Consider the following 24,889-nt stretch of genomic DNA (forward strand, 5'->3'; position numbering starts at 1 on the left):
ACAGGGTATTGGCCTTGTCGGTTCAATATCCTGGACTCGAACACAGGATATTGGCCATGCCGCTCAATATCCTGGACTCGAACACAGGGTATTGGCCTTGCCGGTTCAATATCCTGGACTCGAACACAGGATATTGACCGTGCCACTCAATATCCTGGACTCGAACACATGATATTGGCCATGCCGCTCAATATCCTGGACTCGAACGCAGGATGTTGACCATGTGGCCTCAATATCCTGGACTCGAATGCAGGATATTGGCCGTGCCGCTCAATATCCTGGACTCGAACACAGGATATTGGCCGTGCCGCTCAATATCCTGGACTCGAACACAGGATATTGGCCATGCGGCCTCAATATCCTGGACTCAAACGCAGGATATTGACCGTGCCGCTCAATATCCTGGACTCGAACACAGGATATTGGCCATGCGGCCTCAATATTCTGGACTCGAACACAGGGTATTGGCCTTGTCGGTTCAATATCCTGGACTCGAACACAGGATATTGGCCATGCCGCTCAATATCCTGGACTCGAACACAGGGTATTGGCCTTGCCGGTTCAATATCCTGGACTCGAACACAGGATATTGACCGTGCCACTCAATATCCTGGACTCGAACACATGATATTGGCCATGCCGCTCAATATCCTGGACTCGAACGCAGGATGTTGACCATGTGGCCTCAATATCCTGGACTCGAATGCAGGATATTGGCCGTGCCGCTCAATATCCTGGACTCGAACACAGGATATTGGCCGTGCCGCTCAATATCCTGGACTCGAACACAGGATATTGGCCATGCGGCCTCAATATCCTGGACTCAAACGCAGGATATTGACCGTGCCGCTCAATATCCTGGACTCGAACACAGGATATTGGCCATGCGGCCTCAATATCCTGGACTCGAACGCAGGATATTGGCCTTGCCGCTCAATATCCTGGACTCGAACACAGAATATTGGCCGTGCCGGCTCAATATCTTGGACTCGAACACAGGGTATTGGCCGTGCCAGCTCAATATCCTGGACTCAAATGCAGGATATTGACCTTGCCGCTCAATATCCTGGACTCGAACGCAGGGTATTGGCCATGCCGCTCAATATCCTGGACTCAAACGCAGGATATTGGCCTTGCCGGTTCAATATCCTGGATTCGAACACAGGGTATTGGCCGTGCCGGCTGAACGCTCCGACGCAGCTATTACGAGTCTCCCTTAGAGAGAGAAAGCGAGTGAGAGAGCAAGAGGGCTGGCTAAGCACTCTACACATTTGCAAGGGGTTGAGAGTTCAGATCCTGGTAGGGGGTCGTCTCAGCTCATTATCCTCATTTACCATCATCACCATCAATCATCGTAAACATCCACAGTCGTTATCACCACCCCCTCCGTGGTCATTAAATAAGAAAAAAAATATTCGTGTAATTGATTTAAACAATAGCGTAGGGCTGGCGCACTTTTGCTACGAGCCCAGCGACAATGAGTTGGACTTTTTATTTTACCAGGTAAGGGCCCAACTCAGCTGTGTAGCCGTTTCTTTTTTTCAGAAGCGACCCTGGCGATCACAAATGATGGCTCAACGAAGCGGTTTATCGCGTGGAAAGTTACAGCAGTCAAATACTCTAAACGCCATGCTGTTGATTCTAAATGTGGAAGGGAAAAACCCAGAGGACCCGGGGAAAAATCCACACGACCTCAGGGAGAGAGAGAGACGTGAAAACTGTAAATATACAACAGGCGCGTCAGGGTCGGGATCGAACCCACGACCTCCTGTTTACTAGGCGAGGGAGTTAACATCTCGCCACCGTGGCACCCTGCGTCACTGCCATGGCTAACATCAGTGGCGGAGTGATATCTGAACTGGCCGTGGTGGGCACCCACCCCCTTCACCAACCCCGTACTGACCAGCGCGGTGAAGTATGGTCAAACGACTCCCATAACCGACACCCATGGGGACACCTTCATCCCAGTAGTGGATTACGCATGGGCCTGTGAATTACAAATTATGATTTACTAAATAAATTTACAAATTACATTAAATTTACAAGTTAAATTATACTTTACGATAATAAAAAAATTATAATTCACTAATTATAATTCATACGTTATAATTTACACCAAGTCTCAAGGCAATGTTTCAGGAGTACCCTTCGCTCACTGGCTTCCGCTCCTCACTCAAAACTCACGTCTTTTCCCTCGCTCACCCCAAGACCACCCCCTGAATCTCCCCCCCACATTAATCACCAACAGGCTACTGTTCCCTCTTTATATTCATGGTCATCACTCATTTCTTCCATTCATTCAATCCATTCATCATCATTTACAGTCATCAATTTCGCTTTCACCGATTTCACGCATCACCACAGATTCGCCCCCATCGCTAGCTGTCATCTCTTTCATTCACCTCATCTCTGCGCGTCGACCATCAACTCATTCCCCTGCGACCTTCACTCGCTCCGCTCGTCGACCATCAACTCATTCCCCTGCGACCTTCACTCGCTCCGCTCGTCGACCATCAACTCATTCCCCTGCGACCTTCACTCGCTCTGCTCGTCGACCATCAACTCATTCCCCTGTGACCGTCACTCGCTCCGCGCGTCGACCATCAACTCATTCCCCCTGCGACCGTCACTCGCTCTGCTCGTCGACCATCAACTCATTCCCCACCGACCGTCACTCGCTCTGCTCGTCGACCATCAACTCATTCCCCCTGCGACCTTCACTCGCTCTGCGCATCGACCATCAACTCATTCCACTGTGAGACCGTCACTCGCTCCGTGCGTCGACCATCAACTCATTCCACTGTGAGACCGTCACTCGCTCCGTGCGTCGACCGTCACTCGCTCCGCGCATCGACCATCAACTCATTCCACTGTGAGACCGTCACTCGCTCCGTGCGTCGACCGTCACTCGCTCCGCGCGTCGACCATCAACTCATTCCACTGTGAGACCGTCACTCACTCCGCGCGTCGACCGTCAACTCATTCCACTGTGAGACCGTCACTCGCTCCGTGCGTCGACCGTCACTCGCTCCGCGCGTCGACCATCAACTCATTCCACTGCGACCGTCATTCGATCTGAGCATCAACTGTCAACTCATTCCCCTGCGACCATCACTCGCTCCACGCGCCCACCGTCAACTCATTCCCCCTGCGAACCCCTTTACACCTGGTGGAAGTCGCGGAAGCAGCCAAAGCGGCACAGCGGCACGTCGCAGATGCCGCAGCCGAACGACGTCTGCACCTGGCGCCCGGCGCGCGTCTTGCGGCCGTGCCGGGAGCACAGGCGGCACACCTTCTTGCCGCGGGCGGTGCGGACCAGCCGGTGCGCCGACATGTTCTCGGCGCTCACGTAGGACACCACCTGGCGTGATCGCTTGCCCTTGTGGTGCCCCATGCGTCGGTGACCTCCGCGCAGCTGCTCCGCCAGGTCGACGCGGAACTGCGGCGGGGGGCAGGGAGTGAAAGGGGGGTCAGTCGATCGGTCAAGTCAACAGCGGTTTAATTGATTACTTTTCATATTTAGTTACCTGCTTGCCATTTTCTCATTTTTTTAAAATTCCCATCGGTTTTATGTTGTTGCATTGTCTGCCGTTGTCACTTCCTCATGTGGCCAGCGTGAGCTTACCCGTGATGAATGGGACGTGTAAATCGTGCACTCCGCTACGTGTTGCCGTACATTGCTGCGGGGAGAGTAGACGCTCATCATCTCCGGAGTTTATTATTGTTATTGTTGTCTATTTAGCCGACCTGTCCCCACCTCGTGACGATTCACGTGACAATTCGCGCCGGCTATGCTGACCCGCACCACACTGGACATCATCGGATTCCTCCCGTCTAAATAAAGATCCTGAGATGATTAATTAGTTAAGCAAATGACTTGTGACTCGCCGCTCGCTCTCAAAGAGGAACCGCAGAGCGGGCGGGAAGGCAGCGGCCAGGGCGGTGAACCGGCGATACCAAACAGCTGCCCAATCTCTGCGGTCCTCTGTATATTTTAAATGTTTTCAGCCGCTCAATGAGCGTGCATGTGGGAGGAAATCGGAGCGTCTGGAGAAAAACCACGTGTGCGAGGGGGCAACAGATAGAGTTCACTTTTGCTGTACTGCGACGCAGGGTTATTACACCCCGACGCTCACGGGCAGGGAGTTTCGGAACTTCTGGTTGATCCACCAACCCTCGTCTCCGCAGGGAGGGTTTAAAGGTCACGTGCGTAGCCACCACCGCTCGGCTAGTTGCTGAACACAGGCACAAAGTACCAAATTGCCAAGCGGCCAGCAACTAAACAGAGGTCACAAGCTAAAGTATTTTACTAGGTAAGGCCCCACTGAGCTCCTATCTAGCTCTTTTTTAAGAAGCGACCTGGCTATCACAAATGATAGCTCAACGAAGTGGCTTATCGTGTGGAAGTGTATAGCAGCCAAATACTCTTAAGCGCGTGATGTTGATTCCAAATGTGGAGGGGAAAACCCGGAGGACCCGGAGAAAATTCCGTGTGACGCGAAAGCCTACTACTACGTGGTGTTATAAAGCCTACGTGTTAAGGCCTAAGCCTTAACCTGTAAGTGGTCCATAATATAGCTGTGTCGTTAAACCCGCCACCACCCGACACAAGTAAGGTTTCTCACCTAAACAAAACATGCCAATTCGTTAACAGTAAAGCACACCGGTGGGTTGGAGAGTAAAACCCACACCATTTACAATTCGAGTCACCGTGATGTTTCGCCAGTAATTACAACTCGCATCACCAGAGTTGTGGAGAAACCCTCCTGCTTCCGTCTTACTAATTGGCCACGTCGGGTGGTGGCAGGATTTGACGACACATTCACACGTCACGCGATCGAACCCCCCGCGACTACCACGCGTTAAAGTGACCTGGAAGTGGTCGTAATTCTTGGGCATGGGAGGCTCGTGCGGGGACTCGCGGTAGAGCAGCCAGGCGTTGACGATGCTCAGGTTGAGCAGGAACCACACGATGTAGCGCCACCACTTCTTGGAGGCGCGCCCCACCGCGTAGTAGCTCCGGTACTGGTCCGAGCGGTCGACGCCGCCCATGAACCTGTTGTAGTGCACCACGGGCGCCGGCTTGATGGGACCCTCGTCCACGGGGCGCACCATGCGAGGGTCCTGGTTGGTGGAGAGCGTCGCCACCACGCGCTTGTCACGCCACACCGACAGCACGAGACCACCCTTCTGGAAGAACGCGACGTCGCCGCGGTGGCGGAGCAGCGACGCGACCTCCCGGGCGGGCGGCGGCAGTCCCCGGCGGCTCAGGCTGACGGTGCCGCAGGCGTAGGTGCCGCAGCGGGAGCGCAGGTCCTCGAGGAGCGCCGGCGAGGAGAAGTAGCGGTCGAAGTAGAGGTGGTGGTTGCGGTGCCAGTAGGAGCGGGTGAGGCTCATGACGACGCGGTAGCCCAGGCTGCCGGACTCCGCCGGCGCGGGGGTGGCGACAGCGGCGAGCATCGTGGTGCGAGGAGCCGCGTTGCTGGTGCTGTGAGCGGTGCTGTCGGTGACGCTATGGGCAGTACTATTGGTGACGCTCTGAGCAGTACGATCAGTCACGCTATGAGCAGTACAATTCCCGACAGTTGGAGCAGCGCTACTGCTGGTACTGTGAGAAGTGTAACCGCCGATGCTCCGAGCGGCAACACTGACGACGCTAAGGGGAACACGGTTCCCGGCGCTGCGAGCACTACCATGGCCGATCCTGTGAGCAGCGCTACTGGGGATACCACGAGCAGTCGAGCTACTCTCGACGAGGCCACGGGGAGGAGTGCCGTCGACGCAGCGAGCGGCGCCGTTGGACGGGATGCCGCAAGCGGTCACGCTCGCATCGGCGGCAAGGTGGCGAGCGCCGCCAGCCGATGTGGTGCGTCCATCAAGGCTGCCGCCACCGGCACCAGCGGGGCCGCAAGTGCCGCCGCCTGCGCCGGCGAGCGCAGCGCCGGCAGCTCCGCGAACGCCAGAATCGTCCGCTGCTTCGTCAGCACCGCCGACAGCGTCATCGGCACCAGCGGGGCGACTGCTAAGACCACCATGGGCAGCACCACCGATGCCACCACCACCACCACCACTGTTATGAGCATCACCGATGCCACCACAACCACAACCACCATCATAAGCATCACCGATGCCACAACCACCACAACCACCATCATAAGCATCACCGATGCCACCACAACCACTATCATAAGCACCACCGATGCTACCACAACCACCATCATAAGCATCACCGATGCCACCACCACCATCACGAATATCACCGATGCCACCACCACCGCCATCATCATAAACATCACCAATGCCACCCCAACCACCATCATAAGCATCAGTGATGCCACCACCACCACAACCACCATCATAAGCATCACCGATGCCACCACCACCACCACTATCATAAGCACCACCGATGCTACCACAACCACCATCATAAGCACCACCGATGCCACCACAACCACCATCATAAGCACCACCGATGTCACCACCACCAACACGACCAGCCAGAGTCCCACCAGCTGCACGTGTGGCACCCGCAGCAATGGCAGCGGCACCGTGGGCAAAAGCAGCAACAGTGCCACCTCCAAGGGCGGTAGCACCTGCAGCGCTGCAGTCGGCACCAGCACCAGTTGTCTGGTGAGCAGCACGGATAGTGACGCTAGCAGCCCCATCGCTGTGAGCACTGCCCTGACTTCGGGAGTAAACACAAGCAGCCGCACACTGAGCACCGCCAGCACAAGCAGTGCTGACAGCACCAACAGCTCTACCGTTAACAGCGCCAGCGCCGCCACGGCCGTCGGCACTGCCACCAAAAGCACCAGCGCCACTAGCACTGCCACCACCATAAGCAGCACTACCACCAGTCCTACCACTATTGGCACCACTAGCACCACAAGTGCCAACACCACCACCACAGCTAACCGTATCACCATGAGCACCGTCAGTACCATGAGCCCTGCCACCAAAAGCACCAGCGCCACTAGCAGCAGCACCACCATAAGTAGCACCACCACCACCAGTCCTACCACTATTGGCACCACCATCACAAACGTCACCACCACCGCCACCGCTCGCCATATCACCACAAGCACCACCACTACCATGAACCCTGCCACCATACGCACCAGTGTCACTAGCACCACCACCACCACCAGCCCTACCACCGTTGGCACCACTAGCACCATCACCATCACAAGCGCCACCACCACCACCGCTCGCCATATCACCACAAGCGCCACCGCCGTCACCGGCGGCATCTGCAGTCGTGGCAGCGCCGTAGGCGGAGCGCCCGGTGTAGATGTCGAAGTTGAGGCAGTAGCCGGTCTGCGCCTCGCACAGCTCCCACACCTTGACGCCCCACTTGGTGGGCTTGGCGGGCATGTGCTGCTTGAAGAAGAGGCGCCCCTTGAAGGGGATCATGCCCTCGTCCACGCTGAGCTCGCGCCGCGGGGAGTAGTGGCGCGAGAAGTTGGCGCGCACCTCCTCCACCACGTTGCGCACCTGGGGGCGCCGCGGGTGTCAAGCAGCGGTAGCAGCAGCAAGCAGCAGCAGGAGAGGCAGCAGCAGAAGTAGCAGCAGCAAGCAGCAGAAAAGGCAGCAGCAGCAGAAGTAGCAGCAGAAGCAGGAGAGGCAGCAGGAGAAGCAGGGGAATCATCGACAGCAGAAGCAGGAGAAGGAAAATCAACAGAAGAAGCAGGAGAATAAGCAGAAGCAGCAGGAGAAGCAGGAGAAGCAACAGGAGAAGCAGCAGCAGAATAGAATAATCGACAGCAGAATCAGGAGATGCAGCAGGAGAAGCAGGAGAAGCAACAGAAGCAGAAGCAGCAGGAAAAGCAGCATCACCAACTATGTTTAAAATGCACACGATGGAAACGCAAACGAAAACAAACCATCTCCTCTTGCTGACTCCATCTACGACGCGTTCCTCCCACTCTCTATTCCTTTGAAGAACCTCCAAGTCGCTTACCCTATCGTGCCATCATAAACCTTCCAGCAGCAACACATTCCACGAATACACCTTGTAACCCACACACGTAGGCCTTGTAACAAAGACAAAGATCCTCCCTATAGCCTTCACAGACTATTGGGGCAAATGCTGTTAGCGAACACATATGAAGGCACACACAGACACGCGTAGCAAACACACACAGACACGTGTAGCAGACATAAACAGACACGTGTAGCACACACACACGCGCAGCACACACACACACGCATAAGCACCACCTTTAGCATGAGCCCTGCCACCATCAGCACCAGTGCCACTAGCACTACCACCACCATAAGCAGCACGACCACCAAGCCCAACCACCTTTGGGGCCGTCCATAAATGACGTCACGCACCTGGGGGGGGGGGGGGTCAGACATTTGTGACGATGTGTGACGAGGGGGGGTTGAGAAATGTAACGTCACATCAAAATGCGCACCTTTAAATAAATATAGACAACACGTTCTACTTAATTAAATATACTTTTTAATAAATGTTTTCTCCTACAACGTCAGAGTGCAGCGCCACATTAAATACGCACTACAATGACAATAGTTTAAAGCGATTTGAAGCATGTTTTATTTTTGGGGGGGGGGGGCAGAGCTTTGTGACGTCATATTTGAGGGGGGATCTGACTTTTTGTGACGCTGTGTGACGAGGGGGGGGTCAAAAATCGTCCAAAATCGCGTGACGTCATTTATGGACGGCGCCTTTGGCACCACCAGCACCACCACCGCCAGCCATATCATCACACTCACCACCGCGCTCACCTTGTAGATGGGGTCGTATCCCCGCTGGCCGCGAGCGGGCGTCCCCACGTTGTTGCGCGCGTGCAGGTACTGGCTGACCTTCGAGTAGCGCGTGTGGGTCATGGTGCCGGACACCCACTCGCAGCGCAGCGCCGGGTTGCCCGACCAGTAGCACCAAACGCGCGGCAGGTCCTTGATGCCCATCATGATGGCCACGGCGAAGAAGGCTTTCATCTCGCGAGACGTCGTGGGCGACCAGAGCGGGTCAGCTTTGCCGCTCTCGGCGATTTTCTGCTCGGCGTAGCGATTGGTTTCCTGTGCGAGGGTGGGTGGGTAGCGACAGTCGTCCGTTCGCTCGGTCACTCGGTTGACCGTCGACAATGACGATGACGACGAGCGTAATGATGGTGGTTTTTTAATTTCGGTTTTTTCACTTGTTAGGTATAACCCTGTGAGCCATGCGGCTCTTGACTCGGGTGCAACCGCAACAAAACAAAAACATGAACAAGAGACATCTTAAAGTGACTACACGCCACAGAAAAATTCTGGAAAAAAACAGCAAAGTCTTCCAGAAAAAACACCGCATTTCAACGCTGTGTGCAAAAAATCCCAGTGGGATGCAAGTCAAACGATAACAACCATGAGACAATGTAGATTAAATTTATCAGGCGAACTCTGTACTACAACAAACAAACATGGCTAAACCAAAACGTTTTCAAAATCACCAATATAAAGCTATAAAAAGAATGTAACAGTCATCAATGGTGCTCGGAAAGGCCAAATGGAGTTTACAAGAAGTCACGACCGCCTGAAATCATGGAAAACCCGAGCGCAAAACAGATTTGACACAACCCCAGACCGCATCCGCTGCACAAAACTGTGGCAGTGGCAGCGGCGGCAGCCGACAATGCGGATTCTCGATGATGCTCAAATTAGGACGTTCAAAACTCTCCGTTGTGCGGTGGCCGTGGGTCACCCAGGACAGGTCACGGAAGGTGAAACGACTCGACGTCCGGTTCACAAACACGAAGGGGGTGTCCATGCAGAGACAGTCCACCCCGCTACTCCCGACGCAATGAAGTGGCTCAGCCGACCCGATGTGAAATTAAAGCTGTCGCTCGACACCAGTGTCAGCCATACGAAGGAGAGTACTCGGTTAACCCGTAACTAGGTCGGGCAGTAGCTCATTCACTCAGTTGCTCAGTGGCCCATTCACTCAGTCGCACACTCAATCAGTCACTCAGTTACTTATTCAATCAGTTACTAGTTCAGTCACTCAGTCGCTTCGTCACTCAGTTAATAATTCAGTCACGCAGTTACGTATTCACTCAGTCAGTTAGTGGCCCACTCACTCACTCGCTCATTTACTGGCACCAGTAAAATCCAAATGTCGTCTTCCAGATTAGGCCCCCACATCGGGCACAATCGATCCGCGGATAAAGAGGGAGTCGCGTGGCAAAAGCATCAGGAGTGTGCAGGACCGGTCCAGATATCACCCGCCACTTTTGTTCGAGCCATGGTGAGGAAGCGAACTTGGTGCAAAAAGTGAAAGGTGTTCGATGCGGTTACGTTGGCTGTGGTCAGATATCGAACTGACTAAAAAAGAAAGCGGTAAGGAAAGCATTGTGTTTTTTTTTGGTTTATATCGGGGCTGCCATTCAGGCGTCGCGCTTGGCCAACACAAAAAAAAAAACCAACAGAAAGGAAAGGGCTTTAAGAGTTTCCCGCCCGACCTGAGTGAAGACGTCGATCAGACGATCTGGCCAGAAGAGCATGAAGTAGTCAAGCACGGAGGCGTCGAGCGGGAGGCCGTGACTGGGACCGGCGCTCTCCGTGAACGGCGCCACCACCACATCGCGGAGCTCGCGGCTCCACGACGGCGCCTCCAGATGAGGCTTGCGCGAGGCCTCCTCCACACCAACACCACCACCATCGTAACCATTGTCGTCGTCATCGTCGTCATCATCGCCGTCGTCGCTGTCGCACGCATTCTGCTCCATCGGCCTGGCCATCGCAAAGACAGGCGTCGTGAATGTTAGGATGGTGGTGGTGATGATGGTAGAGATGCTGCTGCTGAGGGTTCTGATGTTAGGATGGTGGTGATGGTGATGGTGGTGGAGATGCTGCCGCTGAGGCTTGATGTTAGGATGGTGATGATGGTGATGATGGTAGAGATGCTGCCGCTGAGGGTTGATGTTAGAATGATGATGGTGATGATGGTAGAGATGCTGCTGCTGAGGGTTCTGATCGAATTGATGTTGATGAAAGGGTCAAACTTATTCCTATTTTTTCACACTTGATGTTGATGCTTGCTGCTGCTGATGGTGCTGTCGCTGACTGTGAAGGGAATGTTGATGTCGCTGACAATTACGATTCAGCTCGTGCCAATGGGTGTAATAAGGCAGCCCAATGATGGTGACGTCACAGCCGTGCCGTCAATGACGACGTGACACTTTCCGATTACGAATCACATCACAGTCAAGCTAACAACTTTGCTGTGGTCCCAGATGGTGATGATGACGCTGCTTCCTTCCACTGCTGCCCAGCCATGGATTTCAACTCCGACAATTTCACGACGACGTCTTCCTTACCACCCTTGCTCCTGCACGCCCAACATGGGCTCGTCCTGCGGCGCTCCTCCTCGCTCGACGTCGTCCACATCCACGTCGCTCTCGTCTTCGCCCTCGCCGCTAACCTGGGGCCCCCTACTGCCGATCGCAGGGGGCCCCCCTCTCGCGGCGCTCCCCGCCGACGGCTCGGGCTCGCATCGCGCTCCCGCTGTCGCACCGGCAGCGGACAAGGAGCTGGCGCGGCCGTAGTAGCCCGTGTCATCCGCGCTGAGATCCATGGCTCGCTGCTAGGGATGCATCGACGATCAGTGGCGTGACGAGCGTGGGGGGGCCTTACTTACCCTCCTGCACCCTCACCCCCTGGTGGCCAAAGCTACGAGTTGCCCGGGCTCCCTTCCCCCAACCCCCCCCCCCCCCACCTTGATAACCACCATGAGATTTGTTTTCAACAACAGTGTCGAAGAACAACACGAACAACTCATTTAAAACGGAGTGCCCCTACAGCGTTAAGTGCTCGAGACCGTGAGCGCAACGATGATGCGATTCGGCAAAGCGGAGCCGCGATATAGAACAGCCTCTAGGTGCGAGACCAATCACAATATTGGATGACCCCACACCTGAACCCATTGCCGCAGCCCCCCTGAGCTGATGATGTCGTTAACTATGCCACCGATTGACGATGATACCTGTACAGCTATTGTGTATATGATTGTGTCTCGTTTAGCAAAGTACAATATTTACAAGTTTTATTGTCCGTGTTTGATATTGTTGTTATTGTTACCACGAAGAGGCTGCATGCAACTGCACTGATTTTGAAATGTACTTCCGCTTGTCAAAGATATAATAACGAACGATAGGAATCGTATAGGTGCCTTTGTCTGGCTCGATGAGCTTCAGAAAATAACAATGCACCCTAATAAGAGTAAATGGAGCCTTAAGTATTAACACTGAACTATTAGTATCCTAAAACATTATTCATCTGGCCCTATAAACCTCAGAAATTAACAATGAATCACACAAATGTTCATGGATGACCCTGGCATTTAACATTGGGCTACTCAGGCGCAACGGCTTAGCTGATCACAGAGTGCTGATGAGACCCAGCGAAGTTGAAACTGGTGCACCTTTTTCCCGTGAAATAATGAATGTGTAAAATATGCGGTAGTTATGCATTGCTCATTAATTCACATTATATTTTATTTAGATAGCAAAGCCGCCGATGATCGATGCATTTAAATTATTACTTTATTGTCATTAAATATGTACTTTAATGATAATTGAAATATGGATTGTAGCGTGTAATTACTACAGTAAGTATAAATATTTAATCCTTTCAAGTGTCAGTCACCACAATTATTTCTGCAGGATGGAAGATTGTGAACATCGTGTTACATTCAAAACGTGCCCGCTCAATCTCCTGATCACAGCCCTGGATCAGTGGTGGAAATTCCACATTGCCCTGACAGGGGTAAGTCCATCCACAGAACTCGCACATTTGACTTATCCAGGAGTGGTACTGAATGTATCGACCCTTGATGGGATGGATGGTGATCTAAGCTTACCCCTGATCCCATGATTTGAACTTGTGACCTTGAAATTGTGAAACGCGATTTAATAAACCTAAAATAATGTTCAAAATGGCAGGTTAAATTGTATGTTTAACATTTTTTTTTAACGAACAGAAATGTAATCGCCAAATGAACCTATTGCTTTGAGCACTATTTCGTAATTAATACGGTCAAGTATAAATGATTGTACTTTGTATAAGCTGACGGTGGTGGTAGTGGTTGTGTGATAGTGGTGGCGGTGGCGACAGTGGTCATGATGACATGGCTGGTGGTGGTGCTGCTGGTGCTAACGATGGTTCTGGCGATTGTGGTGGTGGTCGTGTTTATGGCGATATGGCTGGTGGTGGTGCTAACGATGGTTCTGGTGATTGTGGTGGTATTTATGGTGGTATTTTTGGTGGTAAGTGTGAGGGTTGGTCCACTCCACCAAAGCCAGTCCGTGCCGCAGTGAACTGATTTAGAATGATCAACCGTTCACACAACGCGTTGCCACAACTCAAACACAACACAGATATTATTCCAGAGTTAACAATACTACTGCAAATGCCATCACAGCAATGATAGCAACAATAAATGACACTGCAATTAGAACACAAATATTAAACTGACTCTGCACTACGCTACAGTAGGCTCAGTTGCTATGGAGACCATTGCCATGGAGACGAGAGGGCGTGAGTTGCCATGGCAACAAGATAAGCAATGGCAGTGCCTAATGATCAGCAAGATGTCTTGTGTACAGGCAAACTGGCTTAGATTATGGCCAAAAACACCCCAAATCTACATCACTTCGAGCTCCACTCTGCTTTAAATAAATCAAATGCCTTCCCATTCATAGGTAAAGACTATGACTCCCCATGTCAGCATTCAGTATCATGGGTTAATGCTGCCCCTTTAGTCTGGGGAGAGACAGAGAGAGGGGCATAGAGAAAGAGAGAGGCTGATATGTCTGGCACATTTTCTGCATTAATTATAATGTATACAGATTCAATGCAATGCCCGTATGTGTGTGTTAGACCTGTGTGGAGCGTACGGCTGTGTATGTCCGTGTCTATTTGCACGTGTGCCTGTGTGTACATGTGATGTGTGTGCGTGTATGTGTGAGCTGGAGTGAGGAGCTCACAAATCCTTGAAAGATCTGGGCAAAGTCCCATCGGTGAGCTCCTCCGGCAGGCAAGGCTGCGTTGGCTGGGCCATGTAGCCCGCATGCCCAGCCACCGCATGCCTAAACAGCTTTTGTTCGGCCGGATCGAGGGGGCTAAATAGGATCTGCACGGGCTAGAGAAGAGATGGAGTGATGTGGTACAGGAGGACGTGGAGCTGAGTGGACTTGCCGATGACTGGTCCCAGCGGTGTCAAGATCGGCCTCAGTGGAGGAGGCTCGTGAAGGACGCTACTGGGCAGTGCCAGGCTAGGTGCACCTTGAGGCTACTGGGCAGTTGGAGGCAGTCGCCCTCCAACAACAACGGAGGGCGGAGGAGCGACGCTCACAACAACGAGCGGAGCGCCGGGTGGCTAAAGCGCAGCAAGTTGGCAGAATAGGGGGCACAGGTGGTGCATCAGCCAGTCGTCTCGGTCATCTCAGTCAGTCGACCCGTGGCACCTGCTGGGTCTGCCCCGTGACCTCCTGCCAGCGGGCGTTCGACACTTCACGTGGCCTCAAGGTGCACCTAGCCTGGCACAAGCGTCGTGGTGATGACACCGCCACTTAGTGGCGAATTGCGGTTGTTGTGAGCTGGAGTGTGTCGGTCAGCGCCCCTGCGCTACGAACCCGATTCCCGCTCACGGCCAACATCGGTGACGATGATTTGAACCGATCCTGGGCCTCCCCCTGGGTCTACTCAGCCTCAAATTAGTACCTGGTGCAGCGGGTGAACATTGGCACTGGGGAGACAAAGGCTGCGCTGGGCATGGTGCGGAACATACCACCCCCTGGCATGCGATCCTGGTCTTAATAGGTGCTCGCTAACAGAACCCTGTGTAGGCTTTTTTCTGTGTTATCATGGTGTCTGATTATTTTCGAGCCGTGGATTTTCACAGGGCCAATTTGGGATCGTTTAGTTCCTGCAAGAAGACACCAAATAAAATGTCTTCGTGCGAACAAATATTGGCGTTACTCAATGCCATGTTTTAGAATCTATCCCACAAAGTGTATCCGGTACCATCATCCGATTATTTTTAGGCAGACAGCATTTTACCCGAAAAGTGTTTTGAATAACCCAAGTATTTGGAACACATCCCAAGCCTTTATCTATCAATGTCTGTCCATGTGTGCACCTCTGTGATTCGTGTGTACGTATCTCTGTCAATGTGTGTAATCAATCCTGTACGTCTGTGCATGTGTCTGCATGTGTCTGCATGTGTTTGTATGTATATAAGGACGCGACTGGGTAGTTGGAGGCAGTCGCCCCTCTAGCAACAACGGGGGACAGAGGAGCGACGCTCACAACAACGAGCGGAGCGCTGGGCGACTAAAATACAAGTTGGCACATTTGGGGGGCAGAGGTGGTGCATCTCCCAGTCATCTCAGTTAGCCAACCCATGGCACCTGCTGGGTCTGTCCCGAGACCTCCTGCTGGTAGCGAGCCTTCGACACTTCAAGTGGCCTCAACGTGAACCTAGCCTGGTACAGGCGCTGTGGTAACGTCACCACCACTTGGTGGCGAATGGCGCTGGGTATTGGTATTGGTGTGATTGTAGGTGTTATAGTGTGTGTGTATGCATGTTCTTGCGTATGCATGTCTGTGACTCGTATATCTTGTGTGCATTGTGTATGGCTGTATTTGTCTACATCTGTGATTGTGTCTTTGTAGCACATTTATGTGTGTGTGTTTCAGGTAAGGGAGGTACTGCCCAGATTCCATTTTCCCTTGCGCGTCTTTCACAGCAGAGGTGTAATCATGGCCTACATCTCAGCGTTTTTGCCCTGGTCAAGGCCGACGATACCACCTAGAGCTTGTCTTTGGGGTCTTCAATCCTCTCTGCTCATGATCATCACACACGTTCGAGATGGTCGGGAGGCAGTGTCCATCCTCTGTGCGCCTCGGGGTTACAACATGAACCTCCTCTGGGGTGCTACATTACAGGCGAACTCCTCTTATCCACAGCCTCATTATCCGCGATTCCTGTTATCATGGCAGCTGTAGGGTCTGCAAAACTTCGTATTATCGGCGGATCTACGGTCTTCCTGTTATCCGCGATTTTACCCATATTGTATAGCGAAGCGGCTTCCTCATCGCCACATGTCCACGCATAAGAGGAGTCGGCACTGCAAATTCATCCTATTATCCGCAGGGGTTATCGACGATATTCCACCCCACGGATAATAGGAGCAAAGTCGCACATAACCCCCTAGATAATAGGATCCGCGATATCGGAGTTTTGTATTTCATGCATAAATATATAATTAAAATCTATCTTCTTGGTTCTTTCGGTAAAAGTCACGTAGAAAAAAAAACATACTAAAATACAATTCTCACGACGTTTCGGCCACAACACAAGCAGCCGTCCTCAGGTGAAGAACAGGGCTGTCGGAAAGACAGCGTCCATTCTTTCCGACAGCCCTGTTTTTCACCTGAGGACGGCTGCTTGCGTTGTGGCCGAAACGTCGTGAGAATTGTATTTTATTATATTTATTTTTATTATTTTATTATTTCCCTTCTACGTGACTTTATCAAAAGAACCAAGAAGACGAATCCCTGCAGTCACGAAAGCTTTAAATCGAAATAAAAAATCTAATAAAGATATGACGAGAGGCTGATCAAAATGCCTGGATGCAGTCGAGTGATGGCTCCCTACTGGTCACCAATGTTTATGCATCGCTGATGACCTGGCAATCTGGCTGCGAACTGTAAATACGCGTGTCGAACTTCTTTCGCACCATACGTCGCCAACCGTGCTGACCGGAGGTGCGTGGAAGGACACACAAACTTAGCACAAGAAGCAATTATCAAGCGAACGGTTCTGATAAGTAGCTTGCCGAAGCAAGATCTGCCCCCCAAACTCAGAGACGGGGGCTTTTAACCACGAGAACCACCAACAGAAGGACCTTATGGCGGGACCTCGGGGTCCCATAAGCCCCCGGCTCTCGCATAAACCGCGTTGCGACGTCATTTTATGTCTGTTGAAGGCGAATGGTGCGGCAATCGATTCCTCTCGACGAGCTCTACACGATGCGCTAATCGAAGTTTCAAAGTTGTGTTTCTTTTTCGCATTCGTCCTCTTGGATGACGCGACAACAGAACGATCCGCGCCAGGCGGGTCGCGGCGTTTATTACTTAAACAGGACCCTGCGGGGTGGGCTGGTAGGAACGAATAACCAAAGAATATAAACATAATGTATTATTACACTTGTTTAGCCAGGAAAGCCCCACTGAGTCTAAAGGTTTTTCTAGGGTCCTGCCAAGTGTTTGCAGTAGGGGGCGATGTTGCTACACCTAATCGGATGATACGAAGGGAGAGTTTGAGGCCTAGTTCTAGGCTTTAGGCCTAGCTGTAGGCTTTAGGCCGCTGTGAGTTAATTTTTAATTTAAATGTTTTAATTATTTATGTAAAAGCTTTAAATGTAAATGTTTCTATTTAAAAACATCAGGGAATGTAACATTGTTAAACATTAACTCCGTTGCACACACGCGGGGGTACGATACGAAGGGAGAGTTTGAGGCGTTGTTCGAGGCTTTAGGCCTAGCTGTAGGCTTTAGGCCGCTGTGAGTTAAATTGTAATTTAAAAGTTTTAATTAAAAGCTATCTCAGGGAATTATAAGGGAATGTTACACTTGTTTAGCCAGGAAAGCCTCATTAATTTAAATGTTTTAATTAAAAGCTATCTGAGGGAATTATAAGGGAATGTTACACTTGTTTAGCCAGGAAAGCGTCACTGAGTCTAAAGGTTTTTGTAGGGTCATGCCAAGTGTTTGCAGTAGGGGGCGATGTTGCTACACGGACGGACGGACGGACAATATAATCTATTGTAGGCTGGTTCACTTCGTTCCTACCAGTATTACGTCTTGACTTAAAGCTTTCGTGACCGCAGGAATTAATATTTTTTGGGTCATTCGGTAAAACAACAAAAAACTACGACGTTTCGATCACAACACAGGAGGTTTAAACCTTTAAAACAGTCTGCCTCAGCAGCTTTCCTCTTTTCTCCTCCTGATGACGACCGCTTGTGTTGTGACCGAAACGTTGTCGTTTTTTGTTATTTTTTTCAACTTTTCTACGTGACTTTACCGAAAGACCCAAAGAACACTTAATTGCGATTTTGACTTCCGTTTATTCGGGACCCCGGGGTCCCACCATAAGTAAGTAATCATTGAAAACTGAGTAATCATTGGAAATATGTTATTACCCATGTAAAAAAGATTTAACTACACATATTTGTACCATCTTATTTGACAGGTACTATTCTACTTTACCGAGTGTTGACATCCCCAGCGTGTAACAGTACTGCCATTTTGTATTTGGATTTGTCTGCAAACACCGGCCACAACCCCGTGTCGATGTGCACCATTGTTCCCTTTTAGCCCCCCCCCCCCGCCGTTCCATTCCCTGGCTACCACATTCAGATAAGCCCCTCCCCCCCCTTCCCCTGAACTTGTATTTAAGAGCTGGTCTCTTGGATTTTTCCCCACTTGATACATTAAATTTAGCTGTGACGGTCCCACCTGATGACGGAGACTTGTGTTGCCTCCGAAACGTTGTGATTTATTATTTTATTTTTATTAGTATTTTTATTATTTATTTTTACCTACGTGACTTTACCGAAACAACCTAAGAGTATCCCGCCATAAGGTTAATTTAATAACAACGCCAAGCGCCTTGCATGGGTCCTCTGCCTGTTGATTCACCACAAGTGCGGTGTGCCACAGCGGTGGTGGGGCATTTGTGCCGACAGGCAGCTCCAGTCAGCCACCGGCTGACGGACAGGGTTCCCCAGAGGGCAGTGACGTGCGGTGAGGTCAATGGCTGGGGAGGCACTGGCTGGTATTAGAGCCAGAGACACACACGGAGGGGGGCGTGGCCTCACTGAGGGGGCGTGTCCTCGCTGAGGGGGCGTGGCCTCACGGAGGGGGCGTGTCCTGACTCGGGGGGGCGTGTTAGACACGTCCACCTCAGTGAGGCAGATGTGATAGCTGCCTCCCCTTGTGCTTTTTAATTTGCAGTTTCATGACGAGACCAGCGAGCCTAAATATCTTTAATCACATACGTGAAATAAGTTACCTGGAGTATGGAAGGCGAGCACATGAATCGAAGGGGTCTACAAACATTACATTGGTGACATACTGAGATAGTAACAGGCACGCGCTACTTTGCCTGCACTCCATCCAGTTACTGAGGGGTTGCACAATCAGAGGGGAGGCTGAGCTCGTCGCTGCCTCACCTCTCGTCTCTCCCTGTATTTGCAGCGGATCTCCGCAAATTTGGCGTTTTTGACAACAAAAATGATTGGAATCGTACAGAAATGACATTTATAACACAGATCAGTGAAAAATCATAATTTTTTGTTTATTATGTTTTACTTTTCGTAACAGCTATTTTCATTGGAGTATAACAGGTGAGGCTGTACCTCCCCTGCCTCCCCTGACCGCACGTCCTTGCCAGAGAGGGGCGGCACGAGTACCCACACTTCACCCCACCACCAGGTAGACTTTACTGGAGTGTAGAAAAATGATATACTACTGGGTGAACAATGCACGTGCTTCGTCATTTCAACTGCCGTGCCCGGAGATCGAATCGGCGACCTCTGTGGATTGCAACTCCAGTGTTGCTACCATTACACAATATATAGGTTTTAAAAAAAAAAGTATAAATGTTTAAGTATTTATATGTTTTCGAAGTTGTGTTTTTCATCTTCTTGTTTCTTTCGGTAAAGTCACGTAGAAGGGAAGTAATAAAATAATAAAAATAAAACATAATAAAACTATTCTCACGACGTTTCGGCTACAACGCAAGCAGCCGTCTTCAGGTGAAGAATGAGACACTACCAAACTTCACCTGAAGACGGCTGCTTGCGTTGTAGCCGAAACGTCGTGAGAATAGTTTTATTATGTTTTATTTTTATTATTTTATTACTTCCCTTCTACGTGACTTTACCGAAAGAAACAAGAAGATGAATCCCTGCAGTCACGAAAGCTTTAAATCGAAATTGTGTTTTTCACTTTGTGTGTGGGCTGTTTTTTATGCTCGTGGGAAGAAGCCAGAGAGCCTGGAGACATCTCACAAACACTCCGGGATAGCGCTTGAAGCTCCGCACAGACGGATACAACCTGAAAACCTGTGGTATTCATTGCCAAGGGGGGGGGGGGGGGGGGCTTGCCCATCCAACTATTGACCGGTCTCCGACCCACTCAGCTTCACAGAATCTGCTCCACGGGAAGCTCAGCAATCCACTTGCTGTACTGCCACCTAGTGGCGCCATCACGGCCCAACAGGGCCAGATGACAGCGCGTTCCCATCTCTTCATGATCCACCAACACCCAAACACAAATCACCGATGTACAATGCCGATAACATCATATTAAATACACGTGTAAATGTAAAGGTACAGCCCTGCAATTGCTTGCTCATGCCACTAGAGGGAGCTCTAGGGAGCCCCTCTAGAGGGTGTGTTTTTGGCCTACTCTTCCACGCTGGCTGGACGTCTAGACGTGCAATGTCTGCGAAGCTCTCACGACGCACGCGTACATCGCCACAGCAAAACAACAAACACATTTGCTTACCTTGAGCGTCAGCGAGGGTTGTGGCCATTATGAGTTAGAAATCTGCGCAGCCGACACGTACCGTATTCATCCTAAACGAGGGCTTGCTTGCCAATCAACACACACACGCGTAGTGACGAGCTGCAATGCTGGCTTGCTATACAGACCACTAACCACACGACCATAACCTCCCCCCCTCCACCTAATATCGTTCAATACACAGCTCAAATCGCGCTGTTCTCCGCTTGCTAAATTATCCCGACGCTTCACGGCGCCTATTATTCGCCTGTAACATTCACGTGTGGAAACGGTAGCGTTGAGAACGTAGAGCAGGAGCCACAATGCACATGCTGGTGTCGGGGGTGAGAGCACAATGACGCGTGTGTGTGTTTTGGTTAACACGATGATGGCTCTTTCTTAACACGATGATGCACAGAGAGCGGCTGCTGCCACTGCAAGAGCTGAAAATAAAGACCACGAGCCTCTGAAATTTCCACCAGAGGGCGGCAGGTGCCACGACTATTATGTGTGTTTGTTGAACTTGCCAAGGGGGGGGGGGGGCTTTTGGCGTCATCTGGTCCAACACCATGTGAGACTAGGCTCTAAAGAAAGCTGTCTCGGGTGTGGACCAATCCATTTCAAGGACAGTGCATACATTATCAGAGTTATGTTTTTTGTTTGCATTCCGACTGCAGGTATTGTGGTCAATGCAAACATGACTCATTGTAAAAACAGGTGTCAGTTTTGTTGCCAGATAAAAGGGTAAAAAAAACAATTATCATCTTCTTGGTTCTTTCGGTAAAGTCACGTAGAAGAGAAATAATAAAATTAAAATAATAAAACATAATAAAATAATTATATTATTTGTAATATTATTTTATAATGGTTTTATTTTATTTTATTATTTCCCTTCTACGTAACTTTACCGAAAGAACCAAGAAGATGATTCCCTGCAGTCACGAAAGCTTTAAATCGAAACCAATTATCATATTTTGCTACTGGCAAATGAGGTTCCAATGGTGTGTTGAACTTCTTTCGCACCGTACGTAGCAAACCGTTCTAATCGGAAGGTGGCATTCTCTGTCCGCACACGCAACTTTGCACGATTTTACCAAATAACTCTGTGGCCCTAAACTTTATAATTAAAACAAATATCGAATAGGCAACGTTTCGGGCAATGCTCATTCGTACCACCTATTTGTGTGCTGATTTATGTTCTCTGAAAAAGGGGCCATGGCCTGAAACTGCAAATAATTTTCCCTCTTAAGGCCGCAGTTGTTGTGTAGTTCATTGTTCTTGTACACCACCTGCCGACAGAGTCGCAGCAGCAGCAGCAGCAGCATCACCACCACCATCAAATCATTTGTCTTGACATGGACAAGAGATTTAAAGCTTTCGTGACTGCAGGGATTCATATTCTTGGTTCTTTCGGTAAAGTCACGTAGAAGGGAAATAATAAAATAAAATAAATAAAACAATTAAATTATCACGACGCCACTTTTTTCTAATTTTCTTGCTGTGGTTTTCACACCTGATGATGATTGCTTGTGTTGCCATCGAAACGTCGTGATAATTTAATTGTTTTATTTGTATTATTTTATTATTATTTCCATTCTACGTGACTTTACTGAAAGAACCAAGAATATGGACAAGAGATTTGAGTGTTTCGTCGAGTTGAGTACCTCGACTGGGCTAGGGTGCCCCTGAAGAGGGTGACCTATGCCAGTCAGGTGGCAATTATTATAATAAGAAGAAATAATTAGTTTTTTACTTCGTGCCACATGCGCAGAAGCGTCTCAGGTGGCCATAACCACCACTCATCTGTTGTTGTGGTCGCCTTAGGGGCCGTCCATAAATGACGTCACGCACCTAGGGGGGGGGGGGGGGTCAGACATTTGTGACGATTTGTGACGAGGGAGGGGGGGTTGAAAAATGTGACGTCACATCAAAATTCGCAACTTTAAATAAATATAGACGACGCGTTCTACTTAATTAAAAAAACTTTTAATAAATGTTTTCTCCTACAACATCAGAGTGCAGTGGCACATTAAATACGCACTACGATGACAATAGTTTAAAGCGATTTGAAAGCATGTTTTATTTTGGGGAGGGCAGAGCTTTGTGACGTCATATTTGAGGGGGGGTCTGACTTTTTGTGACGCCGTGTGACGAGGGGGGGGGGGGTCAAAAATCGTCCAAAATCGCGTGACGTCATTTATGGACGGCCCCTTAATAGGTGCTCGCTGACAGCACTTGCCCCAATAGCCTGTGTGGGCTACACGGGGGATGCTTGTACTTGTGTATGCTGTATACATTGGTGGCGAGCGGTGGTGTAGCGGTTAGTGCGCTGCGCTACGAACCCGGCGACCCGTGTTCGATTCCCGCTCAGGGCCAACACCGGTGACAAATATGTGAACCGGTCCTGGTCCTCCCCCAGGTCGACTCAGCTTTAAATGAGTACCTGGTGCGGTGTGTAAACATCGCCACTAGGGAGACAAAGGCGGCCGGGCGTGGTGTTGGCCACCAACCCCCTCGTGTGCCGTGCCGGCCTTTATAGGTGCTCGCTAACAGCACTTGCCCCTACAGTCTGTTAAGGCTATACGGGGGATCTTTTTTGATATTGATGGCAGCGTGGTGCAGTGGAAACACGTGTGCCTCAGCAAAAAAAAATTAACCCGTAAAAACAAAGTTTTTCACTATAAATCCTTTATATGCGTGTTCAATGGGCCACAACCCAGCCTACATTGGTCTTTGAAACGGGCGGCTAGAGTCCTCTCGTCCTCTGGCTTGAGATGGCTGCCACCTATGGGTCAGATGATTGCCTGACACCATTAAGCAATTGGTAATTAAATATTATTATTTTTTACCTAAGAAGTGTAAAATTTTGGAAATATTTTTTTCACGAAAAGAAATTGTCCCGCACAACGAGTCTGTGTGCAAAATGTCAGCTCGATTGGATCACGGGAAGTGGGTTAAAAACGACCGAAAGATTTTCACGGTCGTAAGCGCGCAAGCAAGCAAGCAAGTGAACTTAATATAAAGGATTTAAAAAAGGTCCCTGACTCGATTCCTAACACGTGCACCTTTGTGTGTGGAGTTTCGTATGATCTCCTCCTGTTCTGCACGGCTTCTTCGGTTTCCTCTCATAGATAATAAATAAACCCATACACTGTAAATGTTTGCAGGACCCTCGTGAAAAATGATTCTTTGGACTGGGGTAAATAAGTAGTACAATGTAATTGCATAAAGGGTGCATTTCAGAATATGGGGGGGGAGGGGGGCACTGGCCTTAACAGGTGATAGATGACAGCACTTACCCTGCCAGTCTGCAAAGGCTACACGTGGAATCATGTTTTAAATGTTTATAACGGCAACGTTCTTGGCGAAATGACACGAGAACATCGCAAATCCGAAAAAAAATCCTAAGTCTTATCCAAACCTCTCACCTTATCTGCAAGGATTAGCCTCCCGCAGGCTTGTTGACTTACGTCTTTAATTTCTGCAGATGCATCACGAAGTTAATTCGCCTTAATTCTTCGCCGGCAAAGTCATGGCAACACGTGGGAAGGGGGGGGGGGTGATTACGCAGACATGAAGGTGACAGGGTACCCGAGGAGGGAGTTTTGAGAGGTTTTGGGTACAAGGGGAAGCGGTGGCGCCAGGCCTCAAGCAAACCAAGTCAAAGGGTAGCTGCCCCAAGTTTTGAATCCTCCCCCCCCCGGCGTTTGGCTACGTACGGTGCGAAAGAAGTTCAAAGTTCAATATATACGTACATATATGACCAAATATGGGCGCAACAACAACACACACATCTGTTCGAATTCATGTACTTATATATAAACAAAAACCCATCAGCTCGTCCTTCTAATATCTTTACTAAGCGAAATGTAATTGTAATGACTCTCACTTTAAAGCTTTCGTGACTTCAGGGTTTCATATTCTTGGTTCTTTCGGTAAAATCACGTAGAAGGGAAATAAAAAACAGAATATTAAGCAAGATTTTTTTTTATTTCCCTTCTACGTGACTTTACCGAAAGAACCAATAATATGTAATGAATCTGTTCACGGATATATTTCACACAGCAGTGATATCATTAAGTCATGTAGTTTTGTCCAGTAGATAATGTTTGTGGTCATGTGATGCAGGTTAAGAGGAGCATGGTTGGGGCAGATTGAATCTATGTTATTGTATTGTGTGAATGTAATGTTTTATCTGGATAGAGTCCCTTGAGATGGGACATCTCGTTTCAGAGTATGCATTTGGCTGGTAGACATTTCCACTACGATTAGCTATCATTTGTGGCCAGTTCGCTTCTAAACACGAGTT

The 24,889-nt window shown here is 50.0% G+C and overlaps 1 protein-coding gene across 2 annotated transcripts; it reads right to left on the bottom strand.

Moving 5' to 3' along the window:
• Positions 1 to 2,240: 2,240 nt before the first annotated feature.
• Positions 2,241 to 20,978, bottom strand: LOC133354203 (uncharacterized). 2 transcript variants are annotated; one of them, XM_061570859.1, is made up of 7 exons: positions 20,584 to 20,978; positions 11,322 to 11,587; positions 10,464 to 10,734; positions 8,752 to 9,045; positions 8,221 to 8,337; positions 4,873 to 7,494; positions 2,241 to 3,439 (listed from the first exon to the last, which is right to left on the bottom strand). In XM_061570859.1, the coding sequence occupies exons 2-7, from the start codon at positions 11,576 to 11,578 to the stop codon at positions 3,161 to 3,163; spliced, it is 3,840 nt and encodes a 1,279-aa protein (XP_061426843.1). In that variant the 5' UTR covers positions 11,579 to 11,587; positions 20,584 to 20,978; the 3' UTR covers positions 2,241 to 3,160. The 2 variants fall into 2 exon arrangements, with proteins under 2 accessions (XP_061426843.1, XP_061426844.1); XM_061570860.1 differs by lacking the exon at positions 8,221 to 8,337.
• Positions 20,979 to 24,889: the final 3,911 nt, after the last annotated feature.

Source organism: Lethenteron reissneri, chromosome 46, assembly GCF_015708825.2.
Source record: "Lethenteron reissneri isolate LAM-NWPU_2019-01 chromosome 46, ASM1570882v1, whole genome shotgun sequence".
NCBI lineage: Eukaryota > Metazoa > Chordata > Hyperoartia > Petromyzontiformes > Petromyzontidae > Lethenteron > Lethenteron reissneri.

Excerpts from the sequence above, each read along its gene's own strand:
- LOC133354203 (XM_061570859.1), bottom strand. The coding sequence starts at position 11,578 with ATGGATCTCAGCGCGGATGACACGGGCTACTACGGCCGCGCCAGCTCC. Across the intron at positions 8,338-8,751 it reads GATACGACCCCATCTACAAG|GTGCGTGACGTCATTTATGG; the intron begins GTGAGCGCGGTG and ends CCCCCCCCCCAG. Across the intron at positions 7,495-8,220 it reads TGGCAGGGCTCATGCTAAAG|GTGCGCAACGTGGTGGAGGA; the intron begins GTGGTGCTTATG and ends CGGCGCCCCCAG.